This window comes from Pelmatolapia mariae, linkage group LG2 (assembly GCF_036321145.2).
Source record: "Pelmatolapia mariae isolate MD_Pm_ZW linkage group LG2, Pm_UMD_F_2, whole genome shotgun sequence".
NCBI classification, from domain to species: domain Eukaryota; kingdom Metazoa; phylum Chordata; class Actinopteri; order Cichliformes; family Cichlidae; genus Pelmatolapia; species Pelmatolapia mariae.
The window spans coordinates 38378790-38393218 of record NC_086228.1 but is presented as its reverse complement, the minus strand read 5'-3'; the positions used below and the strand labels follow the sequence as shown (position 1 = coordinate 38393218).

Genomic DNA, 14429 nt, shown 5'->3' with positions numbered 1-14429 from the left:
AGCCATTCCATTCACAAATGCCAGACCTTTGCTAAAAAGTCCGTAGAGAACAAGAGAAAGTTCATACTCGACAATAACCTGTGCTTTGGCTGTCTCAGAAGAGGACACAATTCAAAAGACTGTAAGCGCAAGGCGACTTGTGGGGTTTGTAAAAAAACATCATCCAACAGCTCTTCACGAAGACCGTCCAACGACTGCAGTGAACACATCATCACATAGAATGCAGGCAGAAGAAAACATATCTGCACTTTCTTGTTGCATGGACAGAGGAGATGGTGGGAGCACATCCATGATAGTCCCTGTGTGGGTTTCTTCAACCACCACTCCAGAGAGAGAGACCTTAGTGTATGCTCTATTAGATACACAGAGTAGCAACACTTTTGTAGATCAAGAGGTATGTGAGGAGATGGGGATGAGTTTAGAGCCAGTGAAGTTAAAGCTAACCACTATGATGGGAAGAGATTCCATTGTTCAGAGCGAAAGAGTTAGTGGGCTCAGAGTTAGAGGGTTTTCCTCCAAAAGCTTTATCAACTTGCCACTTGCCTATACCAGAGACTTCATCCCACTTGAACGTTCACACATTCCCACCTCTGAAACTGCCAAAAGATGGAAACATCTAATCAGAATAGCACAGGAGATGCCCGAGTTAATGGATTGCAAGGTCGGGCTGTTAATAGGCTACGACTGTCCTAGAGCACTGGCACCACGGCAAGTAATCGCGGGAGGTGACGAAGAGCCATATGCAATCAAGACAGACCTGGGCTGGAGCATTGTTGGCAGTTCACAAAAAATGGCAACATCAGCAGAAGTGACAGGCCTGTGCCATCGCTTATCTGTTAAGGAACTTCCACCCTTGACACCAGCCACCATCATCAGAGTACTTGAGTCAGACTTCAAAGACACAGCTCCTGGAGAAAAGAGCATGTCACAAGATGACATACAGTTCATGCAACTGCTAAATGAGAATATACACCAGAATGCTGATGGGCACCTAGAGATGCCACTTCCCTTTAAGGCACGCCCTCAGCTGCCAGAAAATAAGCGTCTGGCTCTGGTGCGACTTAAGCAACTGAAAGGGAAGTTTGAGAAAAATCCCAAATTTAAGGACGATTATGTAAGGTTCATGGACAATGTCTTCAAGGAAGGTGATGCTGAAAGAGCTGAAGATGATCCCAGAGAAGGAAATACGTGGTATATTCCACATCAAGGCGTCTATCACCCGAGAAAACCGGAAAAAATCAGGGTTGTGTTTGACTGCTCTGCAAAGTACAGTGGCACAGCTCTAAATGATCACCTCTTGACTGGACCTGATCTCATTAACAGTTTGACTGGAGTACTCTGTCGATTTCGCCAACACCCAATTGCAATCATCTGTGATGTAGAGAAGATGTTTCACAGATTTCATGTAAACAGAGAGGACAGAAATTACTTGCGATTCCTGTGGTGGGAAAATGGTGAAACAAACACAGAGCCAAAAGAATATCGCATGAAAGTCCATCTTTTCGGGGCCGCATCCTCACCAGGCTGCGCAAATTATGCAATGAAGTATCTTGCGAGCCAAAATGAAAAGGAACATCCCACAGCAGCCAACTTCATCAGAAGTAGTTTCTATGTTGATGATGGGCTAATCAGTGTAAAAACTGTGAATGCAGCCATTGAACTAGTGAGAGATGTGCGGAAGGTGTGTGCAAAGGCAAGACTATGGCTCCACAAGTTCATATCCAACAACAGAGAAGTCCTGGAGTCAATTCCAGATAGTGAACGAGCTAGTGGAGCCCAGGGTGTGGACATCAGTCATCATGAACTCCCAGTTCAGACTGTGTTGGGAGTAAGGTGGAGTGTAAGCAGGCCATCAGACTGCTGAACACTTCATAGACACCTCACCCTCACTACTGGAACTTCAACATTATGCACTCCATACTGTATATAAATACCACTGTTTTGCACATACCAACCTCTGTATATTTTATATATCTTATTTTATTGTTTACTTTATTTCATTTGTAAAACATGTATATACATACTATATACACACTCAAACACACACACGTAGAAAAACATATTTAGTATACACATTCAGTAATGTATATACCTTTACATATTGTACATATATTTATTACTTTTTAGATTAGCCATTTTTATATTTTGCTTGTTTTACATTATTGTATTTTGCACAACTCTGTTGCTTGTGAAGCTCGCACACAAGAATTTCACTCACATGTACTGTACCAGTGTACCTGCACATGTGATGTGACAATAAAAGTGATTTGATTTGATTTGATTTGACACCTTTTCCTTTAAAGTTGCCCTGGAGGAGAAACCAGTAACACGACGGGGAATTCTGTCCATTATAGCCTCTGTGTTTGACCCATTAGGCTTCTTGGCTCCTTTCCTTCTAATAGGAAAGAAAATTCTACAGGAAATGTGTCTAAAGAGCATTGGATGGGATGAGCCACTACCTGGTGAATTGAAGCCACAATGGGAGAGTTGGGTCACTGATCTAAAGAACCTGCAGAGACTCCAAATCCCAAGATGCTTTGTACCCGAAAGCCTTGGGAAAGTCCAGAGAATAGAACTCCACCACTTTTCAGATGCGAGCAATCGCGGGTATGGTCAGTGCTCATATATCCGGGTGGTGAGTGAAGACAGAGTGCATTGCTCCTTAGTCATGGGCAAAGCAAGAGTTGCACCCACAAGAGTTGTAACCATACCAAGGCTGGAATTAACAGCAGCAGTGGTGTCCTCAGCAGTCAGCAGAATGCTAAAAGAGGAACTGGAGCTCAAAATTGACCAAGAGTATTTCTGGACTGTTTCACAGGTGGTTTTGGGCTACATTAACAACGAAGCCCGCAGATTTCACGTTTTTGTTGCTAATAGAGTGCAAAGAATCAGAGAAGCAACTGATCCAGCACAGTGGCACTATGTTGACACCAATCAAAATCCAGCGGATCACGCTTCCAGAGGCCTCACAGTAGCGGAACTGATCAGTTCAAATTGGCTCGTCGGACCTCATTTCCTGTGGGAAAGAGAGTTTGTCACATCACACTCAACTCCAGACCTTCTGGTAGGTGATCCAGAGGTCAAAACGACACAAATACTACAAACAAAGGTAGTAGAGGACAGGAACTTCTTGGAGAGACTCAAAAGGTTCTCAAAATGGCATACAGCAGTAAATGTAGTTGCTAGGATCCAGCAACTAGCCAAAAGAGCCAATGCAACAAAGAGTATAAATGTGGAAGACAGGAGAAAAGCAAGTCATGTGCTTATAAAATTAGCACAAGAAGATGCTTTCAAGGAGGAAATACAAACACTGAGCCATGGTAAATTACCACAGAGCCATCCTTTGTTCCAACTTGACCCAATAGTGCAAGACTGTGTTCTCAGGGTAGGAGGGCGGTTAAGGAAGGCTTCCTTACTGCTTGACTTGAGGCATCCAATAATCCTACCCAAACGTGGCATAATTACACACCTGATTTTAGATCAGTGCCATGAGAAAACCCAGCATCAAGGCAGAGGACAGACACTTAATGAGCTGAGAGCAAATGGCTTCTGGGTTGTTGGTGGGAGCAAAGTTGTGGCTAATCACATTAAGCAATGTGTTACATGCAGGAGAGCTCGCAGGCCAACAGAAACACAAAGGATGGCTGATTTACCGGCCGCTCGTGTTGACCCCTCACCACCATTTTCCTATTGCGGGATGGATTGCTTTGGACCTTTCCATACTAAGCAAAACCGCAAGGACTATAAGAGGTATGGTCTTATATTCTCTTGTTTGTCCTCTAGATCAATCCACATAGAAATGTTGGAAGATCTCACGACAGATGCCTTCATAAATGCTTTACGGTGTTTTATAGCTATCCGTGGAGCCATCAGACAAATCAGATCTGATCAGGGAACAAACTTTGTTGGGGCAAAAAATGAACTGACAGAGGCCTTAAAGGAAGTAGATAAGGACAGACTGTCTGCTTACCTGGCCAGGAAACAGTGTGACTTTGTTATGAATGTGCCTGACGCCAGTCACATGGGAGGTGTTTGGGAACGGCAGATAAGGACAGTCAGGGGTGTCTTAACTAAGGTCCTTTCACAGAGCGCTGGAAGATTAGATGATGCTTCTTTGAGAACATTTTTCTATGAAGCCATGTCGATTGTTAATAGCCGTCCTCTCACCACCGACAGCATCAGTGATCCCAAAGGCTTAGAGCCACTCACCCCAAACCATTTACTCACCATGAAAACCTCTGTACCACTGCCTCCACCTGGAAAATTTGTGCCAGAAGATCTGTATACCAGGAAAAGGTGGCGCAGAGTTCAATATTTGGCAGAGCAATTCTGGAGTAGATGGAGGAATGAGTACCTCTCAAATATCACACTAAGACAACGCTGGCACTCTCCAAGACGAAATGTTAGAATAGACGACAGTGTCATTGTGAAAGAAGAAGGAATCCCTTGCAGTGAATGGAAGCTTGGGAGAGTACTGGATGTTTGCAAAGATGAAGACGGTCTGGTTCGAAAAGCCAGAATACAACTAGGAAATAGAAAACTATCGAAAGAGGGTGAAAGGCTCAATAAACCATCCACTCTTGAACGCCCTATACATAAATTAGTGGTCCTAATAGAAAGTAATTCGAATGTTCCAGTGGAACTTCTGTAAATGTGTATGGGATGGTTAAAGTATTAGACTTGACTTGCAAATTTGTCACAATTAAGTACTGTTTGGTTCAGTAAATTTCTAGATTTATTCAAATTACTCACATTTCATAAATCATAGTAATTTGGTGGGAGTGTAACTGTCCCTGAGACAGTTAAAATAAAGTTGTTTATTTCATATGTTTCTGTGATAGAGGGATGCTTAATTTGGTTCATCTAATTACAAGATAAGTTGATAAAAGTGTAAAATTGATTAAAAAACATGTCTAAAATATGTGATTACAAAATATGGGTTTGTTAAATATGTGAAGTACTGTAATGTTTGTATGAGGTAGAGTTTGTAATGGTCACATGATCAGAGTTTGGTTGAGAGCGCAACCATGGCATGGTGGAGCTAGCATGGATACATGGCTACAGATGCATCTACAGCCGCAACGTTAATGTCATTCTGCATGTGGTCCAAGAGGCGCACACGGTATGGTTTCATGTATAGTGTTTGTATAATGTTGCATACGTGTTCTACACTGGTAATGAGAGGACATTTTTGTGATATACATTATTGTGCATTTTTTCTGTTCTGCTTGCACAAGACTGTTTATGGACACTGGTATGAGAGACTGATAAGCTCAAAATATTTATGTTGTGAACTTTGTGTTTCTTCACGGTGTCTGAAGACAATAAGAGTGACAGAGAGAGAGAAATAAATTTCCGAAGACATCAGTATGATGCGTGGCCATTCTTTGTTGGACCCCTGTAGTTACAGACAACAAAATTGAAAAACCATATCACAGAATTCATAGCGCGGCCCAGCCAATTCCAGTTTCCAACAATGGCGGCAGCTACTTAGTTTTAATATTACTCTTATTATTCTTTCTGGGTCACAAAATAAACTTTTAACATATTTTCAGGCGAGAATGTAGCTGTGTAAACTTCAAATATCTGAGCCGCCGAGAACAGCAAACTCCCCACACATCGTTTTCAAACCCCCGCGGTCTTTGGCTACTCAGGTTAAACATGATATATAAGTCACTTTGATAACTTAAAAATGTTATTGTTTGGCTTTTTTCAGTGTTTTATTTGTTCCTGAGTAAATCGGTTTGGCTGAGATCAAAGTTATTAGATTAGATTAAATTAAACGTAACTTCATTAATCCCCCGGGTGGGTTCCTCTGGGTGTTTTCACACAGTTGAATAAACGTCAAACAGAAAACTGATTAAACAGAAGTGTGAGACGGCCAAAAATTTACGCCAGCGTCCGGTTATATTTTCAATAGCAAGGAGCAGAGATGGCTGAGTTTGACTCCACTGAGAGAGCTCGTGACGTAATTCTGAAGGCTAGACCGTCCAATTTCACAGTCGCTCACTTCCGGTGTTCTGGCTTTCAGAGGACCTGGTCCACTTAGACCGCGAAGCCCAGGTCCTCAGGAGGATGCAGCTTCTGAATTTGGACACCCCCACTGTTTCCGGCCAGCCAGTAATAACGGTGACATTTTTATCCGATAAATAAACACTGTAAAATTCAAGTTTTTATATATATATGTATATGTATGCCACCCCCCAACAGCCCCTCTGAATGTCTCCCTAATTCTGAGGTCTCAAGGTTGGCAAGAATGCTCCTGCTCGCCTTTCCAGTAAAGGTTTTATTGGCGGTTACAGGAACAGTGCATGAGCTCACAGTCTCACTCATGGCTCCGCCTCCTTCATGGTGTGTAAACAGACGGTTCATAGCCTGTGCATAGCTTGTAGTTGTAGCATATTCATAACATACCTTCATACCGTGTACGCTGTAACATAGATCCATATTCTGTAATATATCTGTATTATTGCTGAAGCACTTTCTGGATGATGCAAACTGCATTTGGTTGCTTGTACTTGGACATGTGCAATGACCATAAAGTTGAATTCTACTCTGTTCCATTCAGACTTGGACTCCACGTTAACCTGTGCCAGTGTTTCAGGTTAAAGGTGTCTGTGTCTGTCTGCCATAGTGTCAGGCGGTTTGACAAGACTGAAGACCTCGGCAAACAAAGTCTCCATCTGCAGCTCGCACAAATGCACGCACGTATCGACATTATCCTCACGAAACCACCGATCAGCTCGACGGACCCTCCGGTTTACCTGCATACATCCTGTTCACCTGTGAGCTGTTACTGATTCAGGAAACACGCACACCCTCCTCACAGCTGCTGGAGCTTGTGTTTCTCCACAGAGTGACGGACCAGGAGAGACGATGGACACTGAGATAACTACAGAGCTCTTTAAAAGCCAGCGGGTGGGGTCATGGTCTTTGCTTCATGTTTAATAACTTGTCAGTTTAGAAGTGATAAAGTCTAAAAATTGGACGTAGCTTCCCGATCTGAAGAGTGAAGCCGACATGGAAGCGTGTTCCTTCTAAAATCCAGCAGGTGGCGAACCTGCTGACTGTGAAACAGAGGTCCATGTGAAAACCATGGCGACCATCACCGACCCCTCCCTGCGATCAGTCAGCTGGTATTTTAGCTGACAAACTGATGCTGTGGGTTCCCTGTGAGCTTCTGGATGGATCGCTAACGGTGCCGGCACAGTTCTGACGTTCCTTTGGGAAATTTGTGTCTTTGTTAGGAAAGTCTGAATAAATAAAGTTGTGATCTTTGTGTTCAAGTTTGCTCTCAGATCTGATTGATTCAGCTTCACACTCTGACACGAGGACCCTTCCCTCAGGGGAAACACTTTCTCTGTAAGAAGACTTCCCTGCAGAATGTTTGAATACCTGCTGCCACCTGCTGCTCGCTCTCTGCATCACATCCTGCCAAACCATCAAGAGGAAGCTTTTCAGAATAAGAGGAAATATTGGATAAGGCATGACAGCTCTGAACCAATCAGTTTGCAGCAAACCAGCAGTTTAATAACAAATCCCAAATCTGTACAGGAACATGAGCACACGGAGGTTTCAGCAACACAAACCAGTGAGGCCAGTCTGTCCTCACCAGCAGCTTTACTGGAACACTGTGGCTACTGGCAAACACTCCCATAAATACACACGTGTGTGTTACTGCAGATATGTTTACAAGTGTCTTTATATGAATAACACGTCTATAAAAATGTTCATACAGCTTCCAAACTAATACAAAGTGATAACTGATGGAAGTACTGCAGTACTATGAACTCCAGCTGGATCATCACATGACTTTTATTATGAAGTCCTCACAGGAAATGCAGCATTAGCGCTGACAGAGCGACAGGAAGAACACGTTACACTGTCCCAGCAGGAGGCGCCAAACCAACTCGCACGACTTCCAGACCGCCAATTTAAGACTGACGCAGGCGCCTCATTGGTCACTTTACACGCAGACCTGTAGAACTGACCAATGAGGCGCCTGCGTTTAGATGTGACCAGCTGTGTTCACAGTTTGATTTGTTCCACATGTTGCAGCTTGTTTACTTCAATTTAATCTTCACAGTGCTGCGTTTCTATGATGTCATCGTTTGTGTAATCTGATGTGTAATCCCAGAGTCTGTCACTTTGTCTCTTCTAACTTTATTTAAACACGTCCGCAGGAACAGCGCTGCGGGTTACCTGTTACTGAGTCACACGCACGTGACACCTTCCTCCTTTACCTGTGTGAGCTTCATCGAGTATTTGAACTGACAGGTTAGAGAAGGTTACTGATGTGAGATATCAGATTAGACTCGTTGGAAACATTAAAATATCATAAAAACACTTTTGACCGTTTGTGAGTCATTCACAATTAAACACGTGTGATCAAACTTCCTGTTACATAAAGAGAACGACTCAGCTCTCAGTCTGTCAAGTACAAACTGATACAGCGCCCTCTCCTGGCTGCAGAGGACGCTGCACGCAGGCTGAAAAAGTCAGAGTCGCTGATGTTAGCACAGCCCCGAACTGAGCTCCAATCACCTACAGGCGACCGCATCACATGGCCCTCCTCAGCCGCAGCTTTTACAGTAAAGTCTGCCTGACGGGTCCTGTAGGAGGTCATGTGATCGTTGTCTCTGTAACCTGAATCGCAACCTTGAGTCGACTGCTGGCGTGCTGTGAATGGAGGGAGATCATGTGACTCCACCTTTCGGTCCTCAGACATCGTAGGGCCTCTCCTCTTCCTCCTGCTCCTCCTCCGTGGTATTCTTGATGAAGGCGGAGGACAGCTCCTGCAGGAGCAGTTCCTGCGATGGCGTGCAGACTCCCTGCAGCGTCTGCCTGCTTCTCACTGCGGGCTGGCTGGCGGCGTCTGAATCTGGAGAGCCTGGATCTCCATCGGCTCCGCCGGCTCCTCCGCTGCTGCTGCTGCTCTGCTCCAGAGTCTCCACGGAGCCTCTCGCCATCCGGACCACTTCCGGGATGATCATGTGATCCAAATCTCTGGACTCCACGGGAACCAACCTGAGTGGGGGGTGGTCTGGCACTTCCTGGGTCTCTGCGATGCTGCTGGACAGGAAGCTGGTCTCCAGAGACTTCAGGACCTGCAGGCCGAAGTCGCCGACCTCCTCGTAGAGCGGCTCAGGCAGGTCAGGAGACTCCGAGCGTTCCTCGAACGAGTCCTGCTGGACCTTCATGGGCTGGAGACACACACGAGACACACCAGAACACAGAGAGATGGGATCGGTCCCAAGGTTAAACCCTTCCCCCACAGCGTTTACTACAGGCTCACGAGTGAGACGAGAGGAAGTACAGAGTACTTACAAAGTACATGGACAGAGTTCTCCGGTCGTGTAGTTTCCTCTGCAGGGGAAGACAAAGTACAGATGACGAGTTTGTGCATTTGACCTGTGAGAGTTTACTGAGAATGTCTGAGAAACAGCTGAGAGAGTTGGACTCTAACCAGCGTCTGATTGGCCGACAGCATGCTGCTGTTGCTCTCGTCTCCTCTGATGGGGACGAGCGGCATCGTTCCGAACTTCTGCTTGGAGATGTCAGAGGAGGAGTGGCGGCGCAGCACTGGAGGACCCGGGTCATCGTTCTGCAACAGAAGCACATCCATGATGGCCAGCACAGGAGCGACGGCTGATCCCAGACCAGCGTGCAGGTAAACGTACCTGAGCTCTGAGAAGGCTCGTGATCCAATCCCACAGCTCGGCCTCGCTGCTGCAGCACAGGTACCTGATGGAGGGGAGGGGCAGATACTTTTGATTTCATGCAAAACTCAAACGCTCAGAGCTTTTATTTTAATGCACGACGTCCACGTGTGACTGAGTCAAACATCAGCTGCTGCAGGTGAGTGTGACGCTGAGGAGGACAGGTGAGGCCTGATACTTACAGCTGGTGTTTGTCTGACATCACTGTGAAGCCCCACCTGCACAGGAAACACACAAGACATCAGATAATGGCCATCAGCCTCTGAGGCTCACTGCTCAGTTCAGACTGCAGGAGTGTGTGTGTGTGTGTGAGAGTGTGTGTGTGCATGTGTGTGTGCATGTGTGTGTGTGAGAGTGTGAGTGTGTGTGTGTGCATGTGTGTGGGTGTACATGTGTGTGTGCATGTGTGTGTGTGAGAGTGTGAGTGTGTGTGTGTGCATGTGTGTGGGTGTACATGTGTGTGTGCATGTGTGTGTGTGAGAGTGTGAGTGTGTGTGTGTGCATGTGTGTGGGTGTACATGTGTGTGTGCATGTGTGTGTGTGAGAGTGTGAGTGTGTGTGTGTGCATGTGTGTGGGTGTACATGTGTGTGTGCATGTGTGTGTGTGTATATGTGTGTGTGCGTGTACATGTGTGTGCATATGTGTGTGTGCGTGTACATGTGTGTGTGTGTGCATGTGTGTGTGTGCGCGTGTGTGTGTGGTTGTACATGTGTGTGTGTACATGTATGTGTGTGCATGTATGTGTGTGTGTGCATGTGAGTGTGTGCATGTGTGTGTGTGAGTGTGAGTGCGTGCATGTGTGTGTGTGAGTGTGTGTGCGTGCATGTGTGCGTGCATGCGTGTGTGTGTGTGTGAGAGTGTGCGTGCATGTGTGCGAGCATGTGTGCGTGCATGTGTGTGTGCGTGCGTGTGTGTGTGTGCGTGCATGTGTGTGAGTGCGTGTGTGTGTGCATGTGTGCGTGCATGTGAGTGAGTGTGTGTGTGTGTGTAAGGGTTCTTACTATACTGGTGGGGACCAACAGCCTGGGGTTGAAGCCATTTTTCACACTCAAAATGTGGTTTATGTGTGAGGGTTACGTTTAGGTGCAGGGTCAGTGTTAGTCATTCATTTTTGATGGTTAGGATAAGCAGCTAGGGAAAGCATTCTGTCAATGGGATGTCCCCACGAGGATAGCAAACCGTGTGTGTGTGTTACCTGGTTGGAGCCTTCAGCTTCTTGCGGATGCCGATGTAGATCTTTAAGGATTTCAGAGCCCACTCCTTCTCAGGTTTGATGCTCTGCAGACACAGATGGTGAGACTTTTGTTTTTTACTGTTCTTTTACTGAGATTTGCTGGTTTTCTGTTCTTATTTTGGTTTTTAATGTTTTCCCAGGTGTTACTCCTCCTCTTGTTCTCCAGTGTGCGCCTTTCTCTCCTTTTTGTACACATTCCTCCTGTCTGTTAATTATTCGGCCACAGCTGGTGTGGAGCGCCTACAGTTTTGTTGTCCATGTACAATGATATCTATTCTATTCTATTCATTTTTAACTGTTTGTTTTACTGCTGTCTTCTGTTCCCGACTACCTTCTTGTCTTTGAGCAGCAGCAGTTTGTGGTGTCGAATCTGGAACGTTCTCTCCTGGAACCTGGTCCCCTGAAGGAGCTTCGGAGGCTCCTCGCGACACCTCAGCAGACCCACCTTCATGATCTCGCTCTTATAGGCTGACAGGCACACACAGGTGGACACGTTAGCCATTAATGCAACATCAGAGGCTTATTATCGCACAGCTGTGTCCACCTACAGGTGAGGAGAGTGATGGCTTCTCCTTTAGGGACCCTCTTCACCACCAGGTAGGCGGAGCTCGGGTCGGCCATCTTACACCACTGCAGAGCCTGCTCCAGGACCTTCTCTTTGGGGTGTAACGGACGCTCTAGAAACATGACAACAACCAACATGTGAGACAGGTGACCTCTGACCTCCTGAGATAGACAGGAGTGTTTGCTCACCCAGCTGACCGTCCTCGATGGCCTCGAACGTCATCCAGACGTCTTTGTCCCCAGCTGGGACGTTCCTCATGTACAGAACCTGATTGGTCAGCTCCTCAGCACACATGGTGGGAGACACCTGCAGGGGTCAGAGGTCACACAGCTTTAGTAATCGTCATTACGCTATCAATAAAAGTTCTGATTAACGACGCCCAGCCTTACTTTGAGAGTTATGCAGCAGTCGGGTATCTTCATCTCCAGATAGATTTCAATGATCAGATCACCGGCCTGAGAGAGCTGTACAGAATCAACCAATCAGGCGGCGGTTTCAGACACAGAGGCAAAATCAGCTAAACTTTAAAAGGAACCGCCGAGGACTGGCTGAGGGAACGCATCGCACAAAGGATGATGAAGATGGAGCTGCCAGGCCTCAGAGGAGGTTCGTGGGTGTAGTGAAGGAGGACATGCAGAGGGTGGGGTGACAGAGGAGGATGCTGGGATAGAGACGGATGATCACGTTGGTCCCAGAGACCAGGACGCTGAATGAAACACTTAACACATGTTCTACGTTCTACGGTTCACCTGTGTGTCTGTGCAAGAGTGAGTTTGTGTACCTGAGTGTCCTTCCAGGTGGTGATGAGGCTGATTTCCAGCTCAATCTGGGTCTGGTGCTCCTCATCGATCTGACACGAAACAGAACGTCACACACGGGGGAACGTCACTCAGGAGAACGACACTCAGGAGAACATGCTGGCGTGCCCTTACGGCTTACTCACTTCAAAGACGTACAGGTAGTTGTCTATCAGGTCCTCCACGATCTTCACCTCATGCTCACCTTTCCCGTCCGTCTGGAACAGACTTGGAGCGAAGAGCAGCGATAGGTTCTTGGTGCACATCTGGTTCAGATCTGCGCACTTCTGGACCCTGAAGAACCGCAGGTAACCTCTTTAGATCTCATCGTTTGGCTCAGTGTCCTACACTCACCTGCTGTTTTCTACAAAAAGGCAGGTTCCTAAGCCCCACCCCCACCAGGTGTAACCGGTGCAGCTTCTTAGGGAGCTCACCTGTACAGGTGACTGATGAGAGCAGCCAGGGTGGTCCGGTTGACTCGGGGTAGAGTGCGGATGATGTCTTTGTAACGGTCCAGCCTCGCACGCCTCTGAGGGATTTCTGAGCACGAAGAACAAACTCGTTACAGACACCAATCACTCATTTAGACGAATTACAATCAGCTGAAGGTGTACCGCCGACCCTCCCTGAAATCTAAAGTAAAACCAGGTGATGTTCAGGCTGTGGTCTGGACCTGAACCCTGACAGCAGAAGCACCGCTCAGAAGAAAGGTGGACTCACTGGCAGCTTCCTGCCACAGCGGGTGGAGATCGACCATGAAGATAGGGTCATCGATCTCTCTGAAGAACCTCTTCAGTACATCGGTCACGTCCTCGATGAAGTGGTCCCCGATCCGCAGCTTGACGTTTCGAGCGTCTCTGCGGAACTCCTCCATCAGCAGTTTGATCCTGGATTTGGCTCCGTTCTTCCTGTAGATGCCCTCGTGACCCAGACCTGCACAGACCCAGAACGGCTTCGGTCACACGGCTCTGTTATCCTGACATGAGAAACCAGGGGAACAGAGCTGCGTGCCTCCTTCATCACATCTGAGCACATCATTCATCAGCAGAAACAGTAAAATCACACATAAGCTGGTCTGCAGGGTTTTTCTTCTGGCTCTAAAACGTCCTGCAGGGAAAAACACGCGAAGTTCAACCTGGCAGGAAGTCGTCCTGATGACAACGGCAGAAGAACCGTGCAGTGAGGTTCAGGCTTCACAATGCATCTAACACACTGCTCCTCCTCCTCCTAAACTCAAGCAGCTCATCGGGGAGGAGCGCAGGTTTGCTTGGGTTAATCACCTGCTGGAAGCACCTTTCCCAGCTGGTGAGTATGGTAGAAAATTGTAAAGGTATGTTATTTACCTGAAATATACTGACTAAAGCTTTACTCAAGCCAAAAGGGTTTAATCATAGGGAAGCCCCAAAACATGTGTCAACGCCCAACCTAACCTCCAACAGTGTACCTGTGTCCAGATGAAAGAACACATCAGACATTTCCAGCTGGACAAATGTTGGAATTTGTACATTTCCACAAGGACGAACATTCGTCCGATTCTTCATTTATTATTGAAATGTTTCCTTCATTTTCTGTATCACAGCCTGTAGAGTGAGGCTTCTTTGTCAAAACCCTCGCAGCCTTACCTAAGGTGTTTCCACTCGCCTTCAGAAGAAGGATCAGTATTGGATCATATAGATCAGTTCTGGTGACAATGTTCTGCTGGAAGTAGGTCCTCAATTGGAGATATCTAAAATAGTCTGAATTATTAAGATGATAATCAGTTTTTAAATGATTGTTTTCTCATGTGTGAGCGAATAAAAGGTCTTCACATCCTTTGAAATCCAGTGTTTACATGGTTAGGCCCCAGGGTCAAATGGAAGTATGTGGACTGTATCGTCTAACTCAAACTCCAGGCCTCGAGGGCCGCTGTCCTGAAACCTTTCCATGTGTCCCTGCTGCAACACACCTGAATACAACTAGCAGGTCATTAGCAAGACTCTATAGAAGCTGTCTGCATGCTGAGGTGGCGATTCAGCCATTTGATTCATGTTGCAGCAGCTCACGAGTGAGTGAGCACGGTGCCATAAAAGTACTTCAGAAGTGCATTTTTGCAAACACTTCCATTTATTTAAAA

General features: G+C 46.4%; 1 protein-coding gene across 2 annotated transcripts in view; it reads right to left on the bottom strand.

Moving 5' to 3' along the window:
- Positions 1-7504: 7504 nt before the first annotated feature.
- The window catches only part of arap3 (ArfGAP with RhoGAP domain, ankyrin repeat and PH domain 3), a 31709-nt gene continuing 24784 nt past the window's right edge, over positions 7505-14429 (bottom strand). For both annotated transcript variants that reach the window (XM_063500199.1, XM_063500206.1), the window contains 14 exons: positions 13037-13249; positions 12751-12856; positions 12463-12610; positions 12301-12369; positions 11909-11983; positions 11708-11825; positions 11503-11631; positions 11286-11422; positions 10916-10998; positions 9902-9937; positions 9681-9744; positions 9467-9604; positions 9328-9366; positions 7505-9203 (listed from right to left, as the gene is read on the bottom strand). In XM_063500199.1, coding sequence (XP_063356269.1) covers positions 8721-9203; positions 9328-9366; positions 9467-9604; positions 9681-9744; positions 9902-9937; positions 10916-10998; positions 11286-11422; positions 11503-11631; positions 11708-11825; positions 11909-11983; positions 12301-12369; positions 12463-12610; positions 12751-12856; positions 13037-13249 — 1838 coding nt within the window. In that variant the 3' untranslated portion in view covers positions 7505-8720. The remainder of the gene's footprint in view (positions 9204-9327; positions 9367-9466; positions 9605-9680; positions 9745-9901; positions 9938-10915; positions 10999-11285; positions 11423-11502; positions 11632-11707; positions 11826-11908; positions 11984-12300; positions 12370-12462; positions 12611-12750; positions 12857-13036; positions 13250-14429) is intronic.